This window comes from Nelumbo lutea, chromosome 3, assembly GCF_056320005.1.
Source record: "Nelumbo lutea isolate HS-2025 chromosome 3, American lotus-T2T, whole genome shotgun sequence".
Classification (NCBI taxonomy): Eukaryota; Viridiplantae; Streptophyta; class Magnoliopsida; order Proteales; family Nelumbonaceae; genus Nelumbo; species Nelumbo lutea.
Window position 1 is genome coordinate 107,250,106 of NC_142686.1, and position 14,932 is coordinate 107,265,037.

General features: G+C 39.3%; 1 protein-coding gene across 1 annotated transcript in view; it reads right to left on the minus strand.

The window, feature by feature from the left end:
• LOC148867444 (cullin-1-like) overlaps positions 1-14,932 on the minus strand; it is a 33,897-nt gene that overhangs the window by 8,195 nt on the left and 10,770 nt on the right. Inside the window, exons 4-10 of the mRNA XM_088975769.1 lie at positions 1,964-2,149; positions 1,721-1,768; positions 1,432-1,635; positions 1,254-1,331; positions 1,017-1,106; positions 831-911; positions 676-738 (exon numbers count right to left, since the gene is read on the minus strand). Coding sequence (XP_088831895.1) covers positions 676-738; positions 831-911; positions 1,017-1,106; positions 1,254-1,331; positions 1,432-1,635; positions 1,721-1,768; positions 1,964-2,149 — 750 coding nt within the window. The remainder of the gene's footprint in view (positions 1-675; positions 739-830; positions 912-1,016; positions 1,107-1,253; positions 1,332-1,431; positions 1,636-1,720; positions 1,769-1,963; positions 2,150-14,932) is intronic.

Below are 14,932 nucleotides of genomic sequence, written 5' to 3' on the forward strand. Positions count from 1 at the left end.
GAATAGGCCTGCACTAGATTTCTTTCACAGGGAAGGTTGGGGGAAGCAAGAACTTTGAAGAAAGAGGAGCAAGAAAAGAGGCCGTCTAGAGAGCCTATCTAGATTCTTGAATCTTCCAATGAAGGGTCCAGGTTGATTTGCCCTAAGAGGTTCAGCAAACGGGTTAAGGATTCACATTCATACTCCCTTAGTCCCCTTCTAAAGCCTAAATTCCAGTTCACACCAGTTGGACACAGAGATCCTAACATAGATCTAGCTTTCCCCTTAAGGTTAGATAATGCAAAGAGATCAAGAAATTTGTCTTTTAGTGGGGTTTCCCCTACCCACAGATCTTCCCAAAACAGAATTCTATTACCTTGTCCCACATCATACCGGATGGAATTGAGGAAAGTAGGGTAGATTTCATGAATTGCTGATTAATAAATTTCTTTCAATTATCAAAAAAAAAAGAAGTAACCTTGAATGAATATTCTGATAGATCATCTAGCATGTACCTAAGGCTCAGTTTGGAAAGAGTACAAATGCAAATATGTACAGTACAAATGTATACAAAATCAAGGCTTTGCACTCTACATATTTGTATTTGTACTCCTTCCAAACTGAGCCTAATGAATTCTTACAATGTATATGCCAAATGTTAAATGTAAGATAAACTACAGAAGAAAACCCGAATACCTTTCTGTTACTTGCTGCATCTTCTGCTTGTTTCACCAAGGCAGTACCTTCAGCAGTAACATGCTGCAGCACAGCATAGTAAGAAAGCACATAAACAAAAATTGATGTGACACATTTAAGACTACCTCTGATTCAGAATAGCTAAATGCAAGCACCTGTTTAAAAATATTAGCAACTGGATCTAAACCACGAGGTATTCTGAAGAAGAGTCTATACATCCTTGATAGGTCTTCCACCTAACACAATAAAGAAATTAAGGACAAGTATATTGAATTATAATGCAGTCTCCAGATTACCAAAGCAATGAAGTATATGGCCAACACAATTAACCTAACAAGTACCTTATCATCCCTAAGCAAGGCATGGCATCCAGAATGTTCCTTCTCAAGTAACTGAGTTGCATATACAAATAATAACTCATGTTGCACTTTCTACAGAAAGAAAAAGTAACAAATAAGTCTATAGGAGTTTAAATTCCCTTGAAGATGAATTTCCATCATATCCCGCAGAGATATTTATAGGTAAAACTACTAAAATAGCCCAACATTAAACCTCAGAGAAAAAACTCAGGAACAGACCTCCAACAACTTCTGTTCACTGCTAGAATGTAGGTAATGAGAAACCCGATCCTTCTCCCGTTTTAAGCATTCCTCAGCCTGAGAGTAAAACAGAAGCTCTTAAGCAAGATAAAAATTGGCGACATAAATAACTTCACATCCAATGACAAAGGGAAGACAGAAAGTCAGAAACGATTACCTTTAGCATGTAATCTGGACAAGAATCCTCCAGAATCCAATTTGAAGCCTTACGAGAATAATAAGCAGCAGTGTCTTTAAGCATTGCTGCCTCAAAATCATTTTCATAACAATCCATTTGCCCCATTCCAATTTCAACAAAAATATCTATAATATTCTTCAACAAGGCCCGGTCAATTTGTTCTCCCTCTCGCTCTTGATCAATCTGGTACAGAAAATAATTAGTAAATCATCATATAGAAATAGAGGAAAAATATCTAATCAGTACACAACAACAGAAAAACACATACCAGAGAGATTACAGCATCCCTCACTTTAACATTTATCTCCCGATACACCTGAAACAGAGATAAATGTGTATCTAAAACGTTCAATATAATATACCTTTAAGTGAGGCAAGTATAAAAAAACTAGCACAAAAGTGATTTGTACAATTTTTAACTCATATAGAAAAATATATATATCCTAAAGCAATTGAAATTAAAACAAATTGATATTAAGATTATGTGTGACAATATGAATTTGTTGCATACCAAATCACGAAAGCAAGTTAATCCAACTTCATTGAGTGGAGGAAGCGAACGCCGAGCGATGAAGTAGCGATCAAGATAGTGGAAGAAACGGGAAAGCCACCTCACCATAACTTTATGATTGGCCCACCTTTTTACAAGCTCTCTTAGCATAAACTCATCATGTTTCTCTCTCAAAGATGGCAAAACCTGGCAAAAATGTTCTACTGTCAAAACCTAAACTTGTATTCTGACAAAGGATAGGTGCATTTAACATTGCTTGAGGCTATTTTTTTCTTTAGTATTTCTCTTGCAATGCTGTGTTGTTAATCTATTACAAAAAGCTACCCATGCATTTCTAAAGAGATAAACTGTCTGTACAGGGAAAAACACCAATACATCCATTTTAATTTTAACAAAAATGCAAATGGTAAAGCTTTACATGAATCACAAGTTCATTTAAGTAAGATATTACATTAGTTTCAGTTGAACTTGCAAAACACTTGATGTGTCACCAGATACTTAGTAGTTTAGACAAATATACAGTTTGATCAACAAGGTAATCTGTTAAACAGTATGTGATAAATAAGGAACACATGTAATGTAAAGTGAACTTAAACAGACCCCATAAACTTCAGTTTTAATGGCTCCAACTACTGGCCAAAAAGCATGTTCTGGGTGGTGAAAAAAGGAGAACCATTGGTTCATATGTTTCAAAAAGTAATAAACTTAAAGATGCTCAACTCGTAGTTTCATAACCACTAATCAACCCAGTTCCATGGCTTTGCTCAATCATTGTTTCAACCCTTTAAATGTTGATTTTCTGACTAGAAATCCCAAGCAATAATAATAGTTTCTTCACTCATTTCCTAAGCAATCAATGTTCTATTCAATTTGAATAGGACTTATCCATATCTTCCACATTGGAAATCATCATCATCTAAGCATATTCCCAACTATATGGGGTGTGCAACATGAATCCTGTCTTTTCCAATCCTTTCTGTTTCCTGTCATATCCATTATTAAATATGAGCACTTAAATCGTTTCTTACTACTTTGACCCATGTCTTTTTTGGTCTTCAACTAGCCCTTCTAGCCCCTTTAACTTGTAACTGATAGCTTTTTCCACATTAGAAATATCATTTCTTTAAAAAAAAACATATATTCTTCTTCTTCTTCTAATAACTAGACCACTCATTCTCAGCTTTGGTTGAGATTACTAAAAACCTGTATTTACAGCTGCAAACAATATCCATTTGCCTGATTTCAAATCCAACCTGAATACAGCAATATGCATCTATTAACAAAGTCAGCTTGAATGCAGCTTTTATTTTTATTGTGTCCAAGATTTCCATTTCTGTCCTACTCTTATCCTTGAAGATCCCCCCATTTCTTTCTTCCCAAATAGTCCATATCAAGACCACTCGCACAGATTTCCACATCATCTTCCCTCTTTTCATATCCAACATTAACTTTTCTTGATCAGCACCTTGAGTTGAAATGACATCAATCCCAATGGAGTCCATCATAACAATTTTTTTTTCTTGCGCAGGCATCAGGTATCTCTCCTCCAACACTTTGAACATTTCCCTAGCAAAGTCTCCCCTCCTAACACAAGTAGACTGTAGACCTAGATCACACCCCCCTTTAAGAACACTATGAAGTTCTTATACTAAAAACAAATAAGTTGTTGTATCTCCCGCTACCATTGACCAAGTGTGATCTGATTTGCAAGAATTTACATATTGAGTTTTAAGTGTGGGAAACCAAAAAAAAAAAAAAAAAAATCAGCTGTATTATGGAAGATAAAATCTCAAATTAGATACAAATTCCCAATAATTTCTTATTGACAACTATAACAAAGGAATTCATCTTTCTACCATATATCTGCAATTCATGGAAAATACTTAGATTCGGCATATCTTAAACTAAGTGGTATATTAATTCTGAGAAAGTGTAGATGAAACAAATGCAAAGATGGTATCTGTGCTACCAGAAATGTGCAAAAATACCTGAGTGTCGATAGCTTGATTTCCACAAATGATGATGAAAACGTGCATAATATGAACTCTCATGAATAGTTACATTCACTTAACTTTCTTCACCTCACAGACCATCAATCAAAGCTTAAAGTTGAGACACCAACAATGCTTTTACGAAATTTAAACCAATCAATTGCTTATGTAATGGAACTCGATTAATAGTTTAAAAGATGATAAATCATGTTATCAAAGTCAGTAATAATAGGGACTAAGATTGAAAATAATGTACTCATATCAAGATCATTATCTCTCCCTTTGACACTAAATTGTCATTTGTGATAAGAAAAAGACAATTTCCTTTGTGATTGGCTTTTGATATGAGCACCAATAAGAGTCAAGGATAACATTGTAACATGTAGGTGTCTATTTGCCCAAGCCTGTATTCTCCCATAGACAACTATTTGTTGTTATATCCCACGTAACCTCTCCATCTAAATTGAAGATTTTAATTCAAAATAAAGATGGTCAACCTAATAACTTCACCCAAAACATTATTTACAATTTAAAATAATTATGAGAAATGAAGCCATCATTCTAGGATTTGAAAGAAGATTAGAGGAGACAATAATTTGCTTATTAGTTATGGAAATTTGTCTAAAAATGGGATTATAATGGTTATTTGAATTCGTCTAAAGAAGTACCTAATGTTGGAAGATGCCATAACTTTTACTCCCCTTATTAGATAGTGTTGAAGTCATTTTTTTATTCAAATAATTTGTAATAAGTGGGCTAGCTAGTCTACTAGCCAAATCATTAAAATTATAAAAAAAGTATCTCGTATGGGAGTTCCCCCTCTTAAGTGGGGAGTTCTCTCTCTTTAAGTGGGGAGTTCTCTCTCCTCAAGTGGGGAGTTCTCTCTCCTTAAGTGGGGAGTTCCCTCTCTTTAAGTGGGAGGGACAGGTGTCCTTCACCTAGGAGGAGGGGGTAGTTACATAACCACCCCACTCCCTATTTAAGCTCCTTAAGGGGAAGCTAGAAACATAGACACACAAAGAGACTCTTCGGAGAAAATTTTCACAAGAGATTCTTAAGAAAGGCAAAGATAAGGAGAGAAGAAAAGAAAAGTGCTCAAGGGAAGGCAAGGAAGGAAAAGTCTCACTAATACAGGTAGAGAAAAGAAAAGTCCTCTCTGTGAATACTTCCTATTTATGTCTTCTGCTATGTATCCTTCTTTCTCTCCCTTTTGTTATTACTTTTGAGAAAGGATAAAGAGGGAAATAAACCATCTACAACCAGGTGCCTTTACTTGGTTGATTATGGTCCCTCTTTCAAGAGAAATTATGGTTCCCTTCAAATGAAAATGAAGAGTAGGGGGGGAATGAACCATCTACAACCAGGTGCCTCTACTTGGTTGATTATGGTCCCTCAGTCAAGACAAAATTAGGGAGTAAACCATCTATAATCTAAATCTCAAAGGCTGATTATGGTTCCCTTCAAATGAAAATGAAGAATAGAGGGATGAAAACCGTCTACAATCAAATAATCAATTTGATTGACTACGGTTCCCTTTTTGTATGCAAAATTCCAAGGAGTAAGGCTGTCTACAATCAGAATTTCATCTGATTGACTACAACGTATTATGAAGAAAGGAGTGAGAAGGAAATTTTCTTTGTATTAAAGAAAAGAGAAATGTATTGCTGTATAGTTTCTCAATTGTAATTTCTTTTTCTTTCTTCTCATTCTTGTACACCCGATGTAAAAGAAAAGCAAATGAAAAGCTCTTTTTAAGTATCCTATTGTTCTTTTCTTTTGTTCTATGCGTTCATTTCTCCAAGTCAGAATCAAAAGGTGTTCTCTACTTTCCTATGGGGATGTAATTAAGGGGAACAATTCATATGATTCCCTGAATGGGCCTTATCCAAAATAATAAAAACTCAATCACTTGATTGAGTGAATTATGTTGCATGAGAATTTATTAAAATTTTCACACCAACAGATAGATATCCAAGTATTCCAAGGCCTAGCACAATTTTTTTTTATAATTAGGCCTTGAACAATTGATAAGAAACCAGTTGACAACCATTTGACAATTGCCTTCTATCACCATCGCACTGTAGCCTGCTTCAATCACCAACTTCAAACCTTGAGGTAGAGTCATTGGAGAATCTTCATCTTCTTATGGTCTTGCATGACTTACCACAATGTTTACCTCAAATTCTCTAAAAACTCACCTTAGACCCAATTGTCTCCAATTCTCAATTGACCCTTTGTTAAAATTTACTTTAATGCCCCCTATCATGTCCCTTGGATGATACTTGTCTCTTACGTGACTTTATTATTATAAAGTCATGGTAAATAATGTTCCAAGTAAAGTCACAAATTGACCATCTTTATTTTAAATTAAAATCCTCAACCCAAATAGAGAGGTTGCACAAAATATAGCAACATATAGTTGTACATAGAAGAATACAAACTAAGGCAAATAGATACCTACATGCTACAATGTTTGTCCTTAACTCTTATTGATGTCCATAGCAAAATCCAATCGCAAAGGAATTAAAGAATTCATCTTATAAACTATTAATTGAGTTCCACTATATAAGCCAAGTGATTGATTTAAATTATTTAAAAGGCATTACTAGTGTCCCAACTTTAAGATCTAACTGATGGTTTGGGAGGCCAAGTTAAGTGAATGTATCGAATCATGGAAAATCATATGTTGCTTGTTTTCATCACCATATGTAGAAACTAAGCTATCAACATTCAGGTATTTTTACACATTTCTAGTAGCAGAGATACCATCTTCAGATTTATTTCATCATCTACATTTTTCGAAGCTAATATACCACTATGTTGTAGATATGTCCAATCGAAGTATTTCTCCGTGAAATGTGGATATATATAGTACCAATAAAAAGTTCAATTCCTCCATTTGTAAGAACATAAACATCCACAAATCCAATTTAAACCACTACAAACTGAGACCAAATCAACTTGGTCCAGTGACCAAACCTAGGTAAATAAGCCAAAACAAAGTGAAAATATCCCAAAGCATTAGGGAACAGGAGGACAACACTCCAAAATTAGGGCACTGCCTCTCCCTCTCCATCTGCCCCTCTCACCCCCTCTCCAACCTCAGATCTACCACTAGAACTATGATGGCCTGATCCCTCTCTAGGGTACATAGTGCAACCCCTCTAGGGGGTCCAGCCACTTCCCAACTTTTTTTTGAAAGTGAAAAAAAAAATTGTGGGGCTTACACCATTACAGTTGTATACATAAGAAATTTCTTGAAAATTTGTATCCAATTTGAGACTTCATCTTCATTAAAGATGCAGGTGGCACCTTTTCATCTCCAACACTGAGAACCTAATTTGCAAATTCTTGCAACTCAAATCGCACTTCATTCTAGGGTACATAGTGCAACCCCTCTAGGGGGTCCAGCCACTTCCCAACTTTTTTTTGAAAGTGAAAAAAAAAAATTGTGGGGCTTACACCATTACAGTTGTATACATAAGAAATTTCTTGAAAATTTGTATCCAATTTGAGACTTCATCTTTCATTAAAGATGCAGGTGGCACCTTTTCATCTCCAACACTGAGAACCTAATTTGCAAATTCTTGCAACTCAAATCGCACTTCATCAACAATTTGTTCCCAAATGTATGAACTCTCAATGGATGATTCAACGAATTGTTCTTGACCTTTTTTCCTAACAACTAGCAAGATTTGGCAGAAACCCCTTCCTAGAATAACTAATTTCCTCCAAAAACAGTGTTTTTTGCATTTGGTAATGTTTTTTATTTCTTTTGAAGGGCTACACAATGGGGGTAGCCCATCCCCCAACCCAGGTGCAGGCAGGATTTGATCCCAAGTCTCCGCTACGACCAACAAGAGACCTTACCAGCCCACTGGTTGGCATTTAGTAATGTTGATTTCTGTAATGTCTGAAAATCCCATCAACAACCTCAAATGTGTTCCTATTAAAAATAGGAGATTCATCCCAAATAATCAAATCAACTTTTAAATTAAGTTTGCCAATTCAATTCGTGGTTGATTGAATAACATGATGCTCCATGTAAATTTATAGAGATTCTGATGAGTTACCGCTCACCTCAGAAGCCCCTTCGAGGGTGGCTTAACCTCCTGAAACAGAAGATGGGGGAAAAGAGAGGGGAAAGGTAGGAAGAAAACGACTCAGAGAGAGATGAAAGGGATATTCATTCACGCCACTTATTACACGTTCAGGGCCTTATATAGCTGGCCTACATGTATGCAATCATGGAGAGAATATTTTCTGGTGGCAGTGTAACTAACTCTGGGAGGCTCTGAGTGTAACCAACTCTGGGAGGCTCTGAGTGTAACCAACTCTGGGAGGCTCTACTGCGTGCCATGCTAGCCTCTCTGTCTTCTAGTGAAATGTTGTTTGGTGGTGGCCTGCTCCACTCCTATAGTTGGGTTCGGAGGGAGTGTTTGGGTCCCAACAATTCCTCCCCCCTTAGCATTGACCTTGCCCTCGAGGTCTAGGTTTGAAAACTTCTCATTCAGCCTCAAATAAGGTTCCCAAGTGGCATCATCTGGAGGAAGCCCAACCCATTCTACCTTGGCTTCTAGCACAACCTGACCACCTCGTCGAACCCAATGGAAATCCACAATTCTGATAGGTTCCGTGTCAATGTCCCCTTCTTCAGTGAAATGGGGTAAGTTGGGTGAGACGGGTGTATATTCCCACCACCTTCTTAAGAAGTGAGATCTGAAACACTAGATGAAGCTTTGAGGTTGCAGGGAGGTCCAACCGATAAGCAACAAGGCTCACTCTCTCTAGAACCTTTAAGGCCCATAATACCTGGGTGCTAGCTTGTGCCAAGCCCGTCTTACTACCGAGATCTGGCGGTAAGGTTGGAGCTTAAGGTAAACGAAGTCACCCACCTGAAATTCTAATGGGCAGTGGTGAGTGTCATAGCGGGCCTTCATTCGCTGTTGGGCTTTTATCAAGTTGGACTTAAGCAATCTAAGAATCTCGTCTCTCGCAAGTAGATGGGTCTCTACTTCTACCACCTTGGATGACCCATATTCATAAGGTAATATGGGAAGAGATTCTCTTCCATATAGAGCTTTGAAGGGTGTCATTCCTACAGTCGTCTGATAAGTCGAATTGTACCAGTATTCAGCCCACGGAAGCCAGTGAGCCCACTGTTGAGGCTTTTCCCCTATGAAACATCTAAGGTAGGCTTCCAAGCAACGATTAAGAACTTCAATCTGTCCATCAGTCTGCCGGTGATAACTCGTGGAGAGGTGCAGTTGGGTTCCTTGCAACCGAAAATATTCCTTCCAGAATGAACTCAGAAAGGCAGGGTCCCGATCTGAGACAATGGATCTCAAAGGTCCATGCAGCTTGGTGATGTCCCGGATGAAGATGTCAGCCACCATTGCTGCGGTGTAAGGGTGAGGTAATGAAGAGAAATGGTTGTACTTGGTGAGACGGTCAACCACTACCAATGATAACCTCCTTTCATGCAGAACGAGGAAGACCCGTGATGAAGTCCATGGAAAGGTCTTCCCACACTTGATCTGGAATCTTGAGGGCTTGTAGAAGGCTAGCGGGAGACTGTGACGAGTATTTCTGTTGTTGACAGGTTTGGCATTCGGATACATAGTGCAATACATCCTTACGCATTCCTACCCAATGATAGTGGCTGTTGAGCCTCTTTAGTGTCCGTAGCACCCCTGAGTACCCTCCCATGGCGGAGTCATGAAACAACCTTAGCAGTTCAGCTTTGTGGACCGAATTTTGGGCAACAACAAACCAACCCCTAAAGAAAAGATCAAGCCCCACAACTTGGTAACCAGCAACTTGTGAAGGGTCTCGCCTCCACACTTGATCTGGAATCTTGAGGGGTTGTAGAAGGCTAGTGGGAGACTGTGACGAGTATTTCTGTTGTTGACAGGTTTGGCATTCAGATACATAGTGCAATACATCCTTACGCATTCCTACCCAATGATAGTGGCTGTTGAGCCTCTTTAGGGTCCGTAGCAACCCTGAGTGCCCTCCCAAGGCGGAGTCATGAAACAACCTTGGCAGTTCAGCTTTGTGGACCGAATTTTGAGCAACAAAAAACCGACCCCTAAAGAAAAGATCATGCCCCACAACTTGGTAACCAGCAACTTGTGAAGGGTCTCACCTCCACTTATCTCTAATGACCTGCAACTGCGGATCAGACCTGGCTTCTTGCCGTATAGCTTCGAACAAAGAGAAGTTTGGCTGAGAGCAGGTCAAATGGGCTAACTCTTCTACTCGTGACAAGGCATCAGCTACTCTGTTTGCGGGCCCCGGCTTATATTGTATGAGGTAGTCAAAGCCCATCAGTTTACTAAGCCATTTTTGTTGCTCCATGATGTGCACCCTTTACTCTGCTATGTACTTCAAACTTTGTTGGTCTATCCTAATAACAAATTGGCGTCCCAATAGGTATGTATGCCACTTTTGCACGGCCATTACCACAACCATCATTTCTTTGACATAAGTGGACTGACTTTGGTGAGCTGCTAAGAGAGCCTTGCTGAAATAAGCAATGGGCTGCCCCTTCTGCATCAAGACAGCCCCTACTCCTACACCCAACGCATCACATTATAATTCAAAGGGCTGAGAGAAGTCTGGAAGAGAGAGAACAGGAGGGCTAGAAATTGTTGTCTTCCAAGTCTTCAAAAGCCCGTTGGGCTTTATCATTCCAACTGAAGGAATCCTTCTTTAATAGACGTGTTAGAGGGACGGCCATAAGCCCATACCCCTTAATGAAGTGCCTATAATACCCGGTAAGCCCAAGAAAGCCCCACAGAGCCTTTACAATAGTGGGCTTGGGCTACTTCTGGATGGCATCTACCTTTTTTGGATCTGCCATGACCTGACCTGCTGCAACCACATGGCCTAAGTATTGAATTTGTCCTTGTCCAAAGGAACACTTTGTCATTTTGGCATGTAACTAGTGCCCCCTTAGAGTTGAGAGGGTGAGTTTCAGATGTTCCATATGCGTGTCCCAATCCCTGCTGTACACTAGAATATCATCGAAAAATACCAGAATAAATCGCCTTAGGAATGGCCTGAAGATGTCATTCATGAGGGCCTAGAAGGTGGAGGGGGCGTTGGTGAGTCCAAAAGGCATAACCAAAAAATCATAATGGCCATCGTGGGTCCTAAAGGCCATCTTGTGAATGTCAACCCGGTGGACCTGAATCTGATAGTACCCTGGAGATGAAAAGGGGCTGGTGTTGGTCTATATATGCCATTTTTCCAAAACTTCTCTCACTACCTTCTCAATTTCCAGCTTCTGAAAGTAAGGGTATCTATATGGCCTCACATTGGCTGGTTTAGAACCGGGTACGAGAGATATCTGATGATCATGAGCCCGGGGTGGAGGTAATTGGTTCAACTCCTTGAATACATCGCCAAGTGCATAAATATGGGTTGGCCAGCATCCTTGGAGGCTCGTATCATGGAGGCTAAAGTGTCACCTTGTGGACTAGGGGGCTACACCCCTTGTAAATGACAAGTCTGGCCATCCTGGTGAAAATCCTTTGTCATTTTGGCCCAATCATATAGAGCAGAGCCTAGGCCATGCAACCAATGAATCCCCAAAATAATATCAACCCCCGAGAAATCCAATGGGTGGAGATCCACCACAAAATTATGGCCCTGTATAAGGATATTTTTCTTCTTACATACACCATTATACGACATCTGACTCCCATTAGCCACATGGATTGAAAAGCGGAGTGGATTGACTCCCATTACCTAGTTGCTTAGCCAAAAGGCAAGTGATGAAATTCAGGGTAGAGCCATTGTCAATCAAAATCATCACAGTCTGGCCCACCAATCTTCCTTCTACGCGCATGGACTGAAGAGAGTTGAGGCCCATGAAGGCGTGTAAGGAGATCTTGGCCCCATCAGGTTCTGCGCCAAACGGAATCAGTTCACAATCATTTAAGTGCTTCGGGTCTGTCTCTTCCTGCTCTTCCTCTGTCTGTAGGAGAAACACCCGTTGGACCCAGCATTTATGGCCCGAGCCAAACTTATCATCACAGTTATAACAAAGGCCTTTCTCGCGTCTGGCTTGCATCTCAGCCCATGAGAGACGTTTGAAGGGCATAGTGGGCCGGTGCAATATGGGCTTCTAATGATCCCCAGCCGGTTTCATGGGTTGTTGGTCGACCCGTGGAAGAGTCCTCAAATTCGGGTAGGTCGGTTTGCTAGCTCTACAAAGGTTGTCGATTCTTTCTTCTTGTAGGCGAGCCAATCCCACCGCAGCCATGATGGTCGCCGAACGGAGAGCCCTCACCTCCAGACGGATATCCTCTCTGAGACCTCCCACAAAACATCCTACTAAGGCCTTCTTCGGCCAGCCATGTACCCTGGTCGCCATTTGCTCGAACTCGAGCTGGTGCTCTGCTACTGTTCCAATCTGCTTCAACCGAGTGATAAGTTCGTCGTAGTCCACGAACGTCGTCGTCCCAAAGCGGATGCACAAGGCTTCGGTGAACTCCACCCAAGTTACCTGGGGATGATTCTGGCGATACCACTGGAGCTATAGAATCACATCTCCTTCTAGATGAATGGAGGTGATGGAGACATGCTGGTGTGCAAGAGTTTCATGGTATTCGAAATATCTTTCTGCTCGGAAGATCTAGGGAATGGGATCTCCACCGGAATAGTTGGGAAAGTTGATCTTGGTGACTTTTCTGGTGGGGTAATACCCTATTCTTTGGCTACTGGAAGCAGAGGCTTCCGCTCCTGCTGGGTGACTAGTCTCGCCGGACTGTTGCTGAGAGGCGAAGCTGGAGACGACCACTTTGAATTCCTTGAGTTCGTTCAACACCTGGTGGAATCCAACCTCAAGCTGGTTGACCCTATCATCCACGGTAGTGGAATGTGTTTGTTGCATCGTGAAGCCTGGGATTTGGATAGCCTAGCTCTGATAGCAATCTGATGAGTTACCGCTCACCTCGGAAGCCCCTTCGAGGGTAACCAACTCTGGGAGGCCGAGTGTAACTAACTCTGGGAGGCTCTGCCGCATGTCATGCTAGCCTCTCTGTCTTCTAGTGAAATGTTGTTTGGTGATGGTCTGCTCCACTCCTATAGTTGGGTCGGAGGGAGTGTTTGGGTCCCAACAGATTTTAAATGAGTTATTCTACCACCTAGTAACAAAAGAGCAGAAATCCTTGAGGAAGCATCGAAGCAACTGAGAGGACAATTTTATTGTTTAGTTTTTTTATTAGCAACAATTTTTTTGTTTAGTTTTTTTTTATTAGCAACAATTTTATTGTTAGTTTGACACCTTGCAATAATGCAATTAGAGTTTTCCACAAAAATGTTTTCCTTGTTCCACAACTGCCATAAACAAAGATAAATCCACCCTTGCCCCACTATTTTTTCCAATTAACATTTTTGGCCTCAATTCCCAATTTTTAGCACTCTTTTTATAAACAAAAATTAAAACTGAAATAAAAAAATATAAATTAAACATAAAATGATACATATATTAGATGTAGATTATAATTATATATATATATATATATATATATATATATATATATGTATGTATGTATATAACCTAAAAACCAGAAAAATGAACCGATTAACTAACCGATTCGCTTTGGCACTTTACAGAAACCGAAAGGACTAGTTCAATTTCAAACATGTGCCCACAATTTGGTTAATCAAACCATGAGCACCCTTATTTAGAACCAACTGGTAGCCCCAAATATGTAAACAAAAGATTACCAATTTGACATCCCAATGACCAAGGAAACTCTTTAAGAAGCTCAAATGGTTAACAACCACCATCATTACACTTTTACTGAAATTATCCTTTATACCAGAAAAAACACTTTACCTTAGAAAATGGAGATGAAAAGGAACTAACTCTCCTTCATGAATCCCCAATTTGCATGATCTTAAGCCTTAAAAAGGATGAAAAAAATTCTACCAATGAGCCATTTACCAAAATCAACACAGATACTGAAAAATACACAAGAAAAAAACCTAACTACTCCACCCTTTCCCAAAGCCCATCAAACCAACTACCCCTTCATGAATTGCCATTCTGCATGATCTTATAAACCTTTTCCATATCAATCTTGCAATTTGCAAATCAATCCTAAAATGTTGGCTATAAGTCTTGGATCCACTAATATATTAGCAACCAAAACTCCATCCAAAATTTGTCTTCCCCCCACCAATGCCATTTAAGTTAGACCAATCACATCACGTAAAACAGTTACAGCCTTTTGGAGAGAATTTTGCAATAATATCTTAGAAACATGAGATGAAGCTGACAAGATTCAAGTCTTTTAATTCTATAGCCCCTTCTTTTTCGGAACTAAGGTGATGAATGTAGCAGTTGTACCCATTTACAGTTCAGCATCTTTAGAAAACCTTGGATGAAACCAACATAATATCTCCTTTAACCAACCCTTCTTTCAACTATAATGTCATAGACTTCATTTTCAATTATTAAAAAAAAAAAACCTATAATGCCATAGACTTCGCCCCCAGCATGCTTCACCCCTATGGGTTGTCAGTGACACTTCCATCCCTCTTCTCCTCTCAATAGTTACCCATCTAGGAAACCTATCCTCCTATTCCAACTGCTCCAAGTATGCTAATTTCTGAAGACTCCCACCTCTTTTTTTGTAAACAGAAGCATTCCCAAAATCTCTTCATTACAGCTCTTTAGGAATTCTTTGAGTACAAATGAGAAAATGAAGGTTGTTAATAAATTTAATAAGATGCCTTAAGAACTTTCCCAAGATTTTTTTTTCTTTTATCACTAATATTCTGACAAACCAAACACAGCCTAAGGGGCTTCAGTTTCTTTACCATGGAAAAATCTGCCACCAATCTCAGCCACATTGTTTCTTCCACCAATTTTTGTCATCATTAACATATTTTATTGATTTTATTTGAAAAAGGAAACATACCATTATATTCCCAAGATAAATAAATGTAGAGACCATAC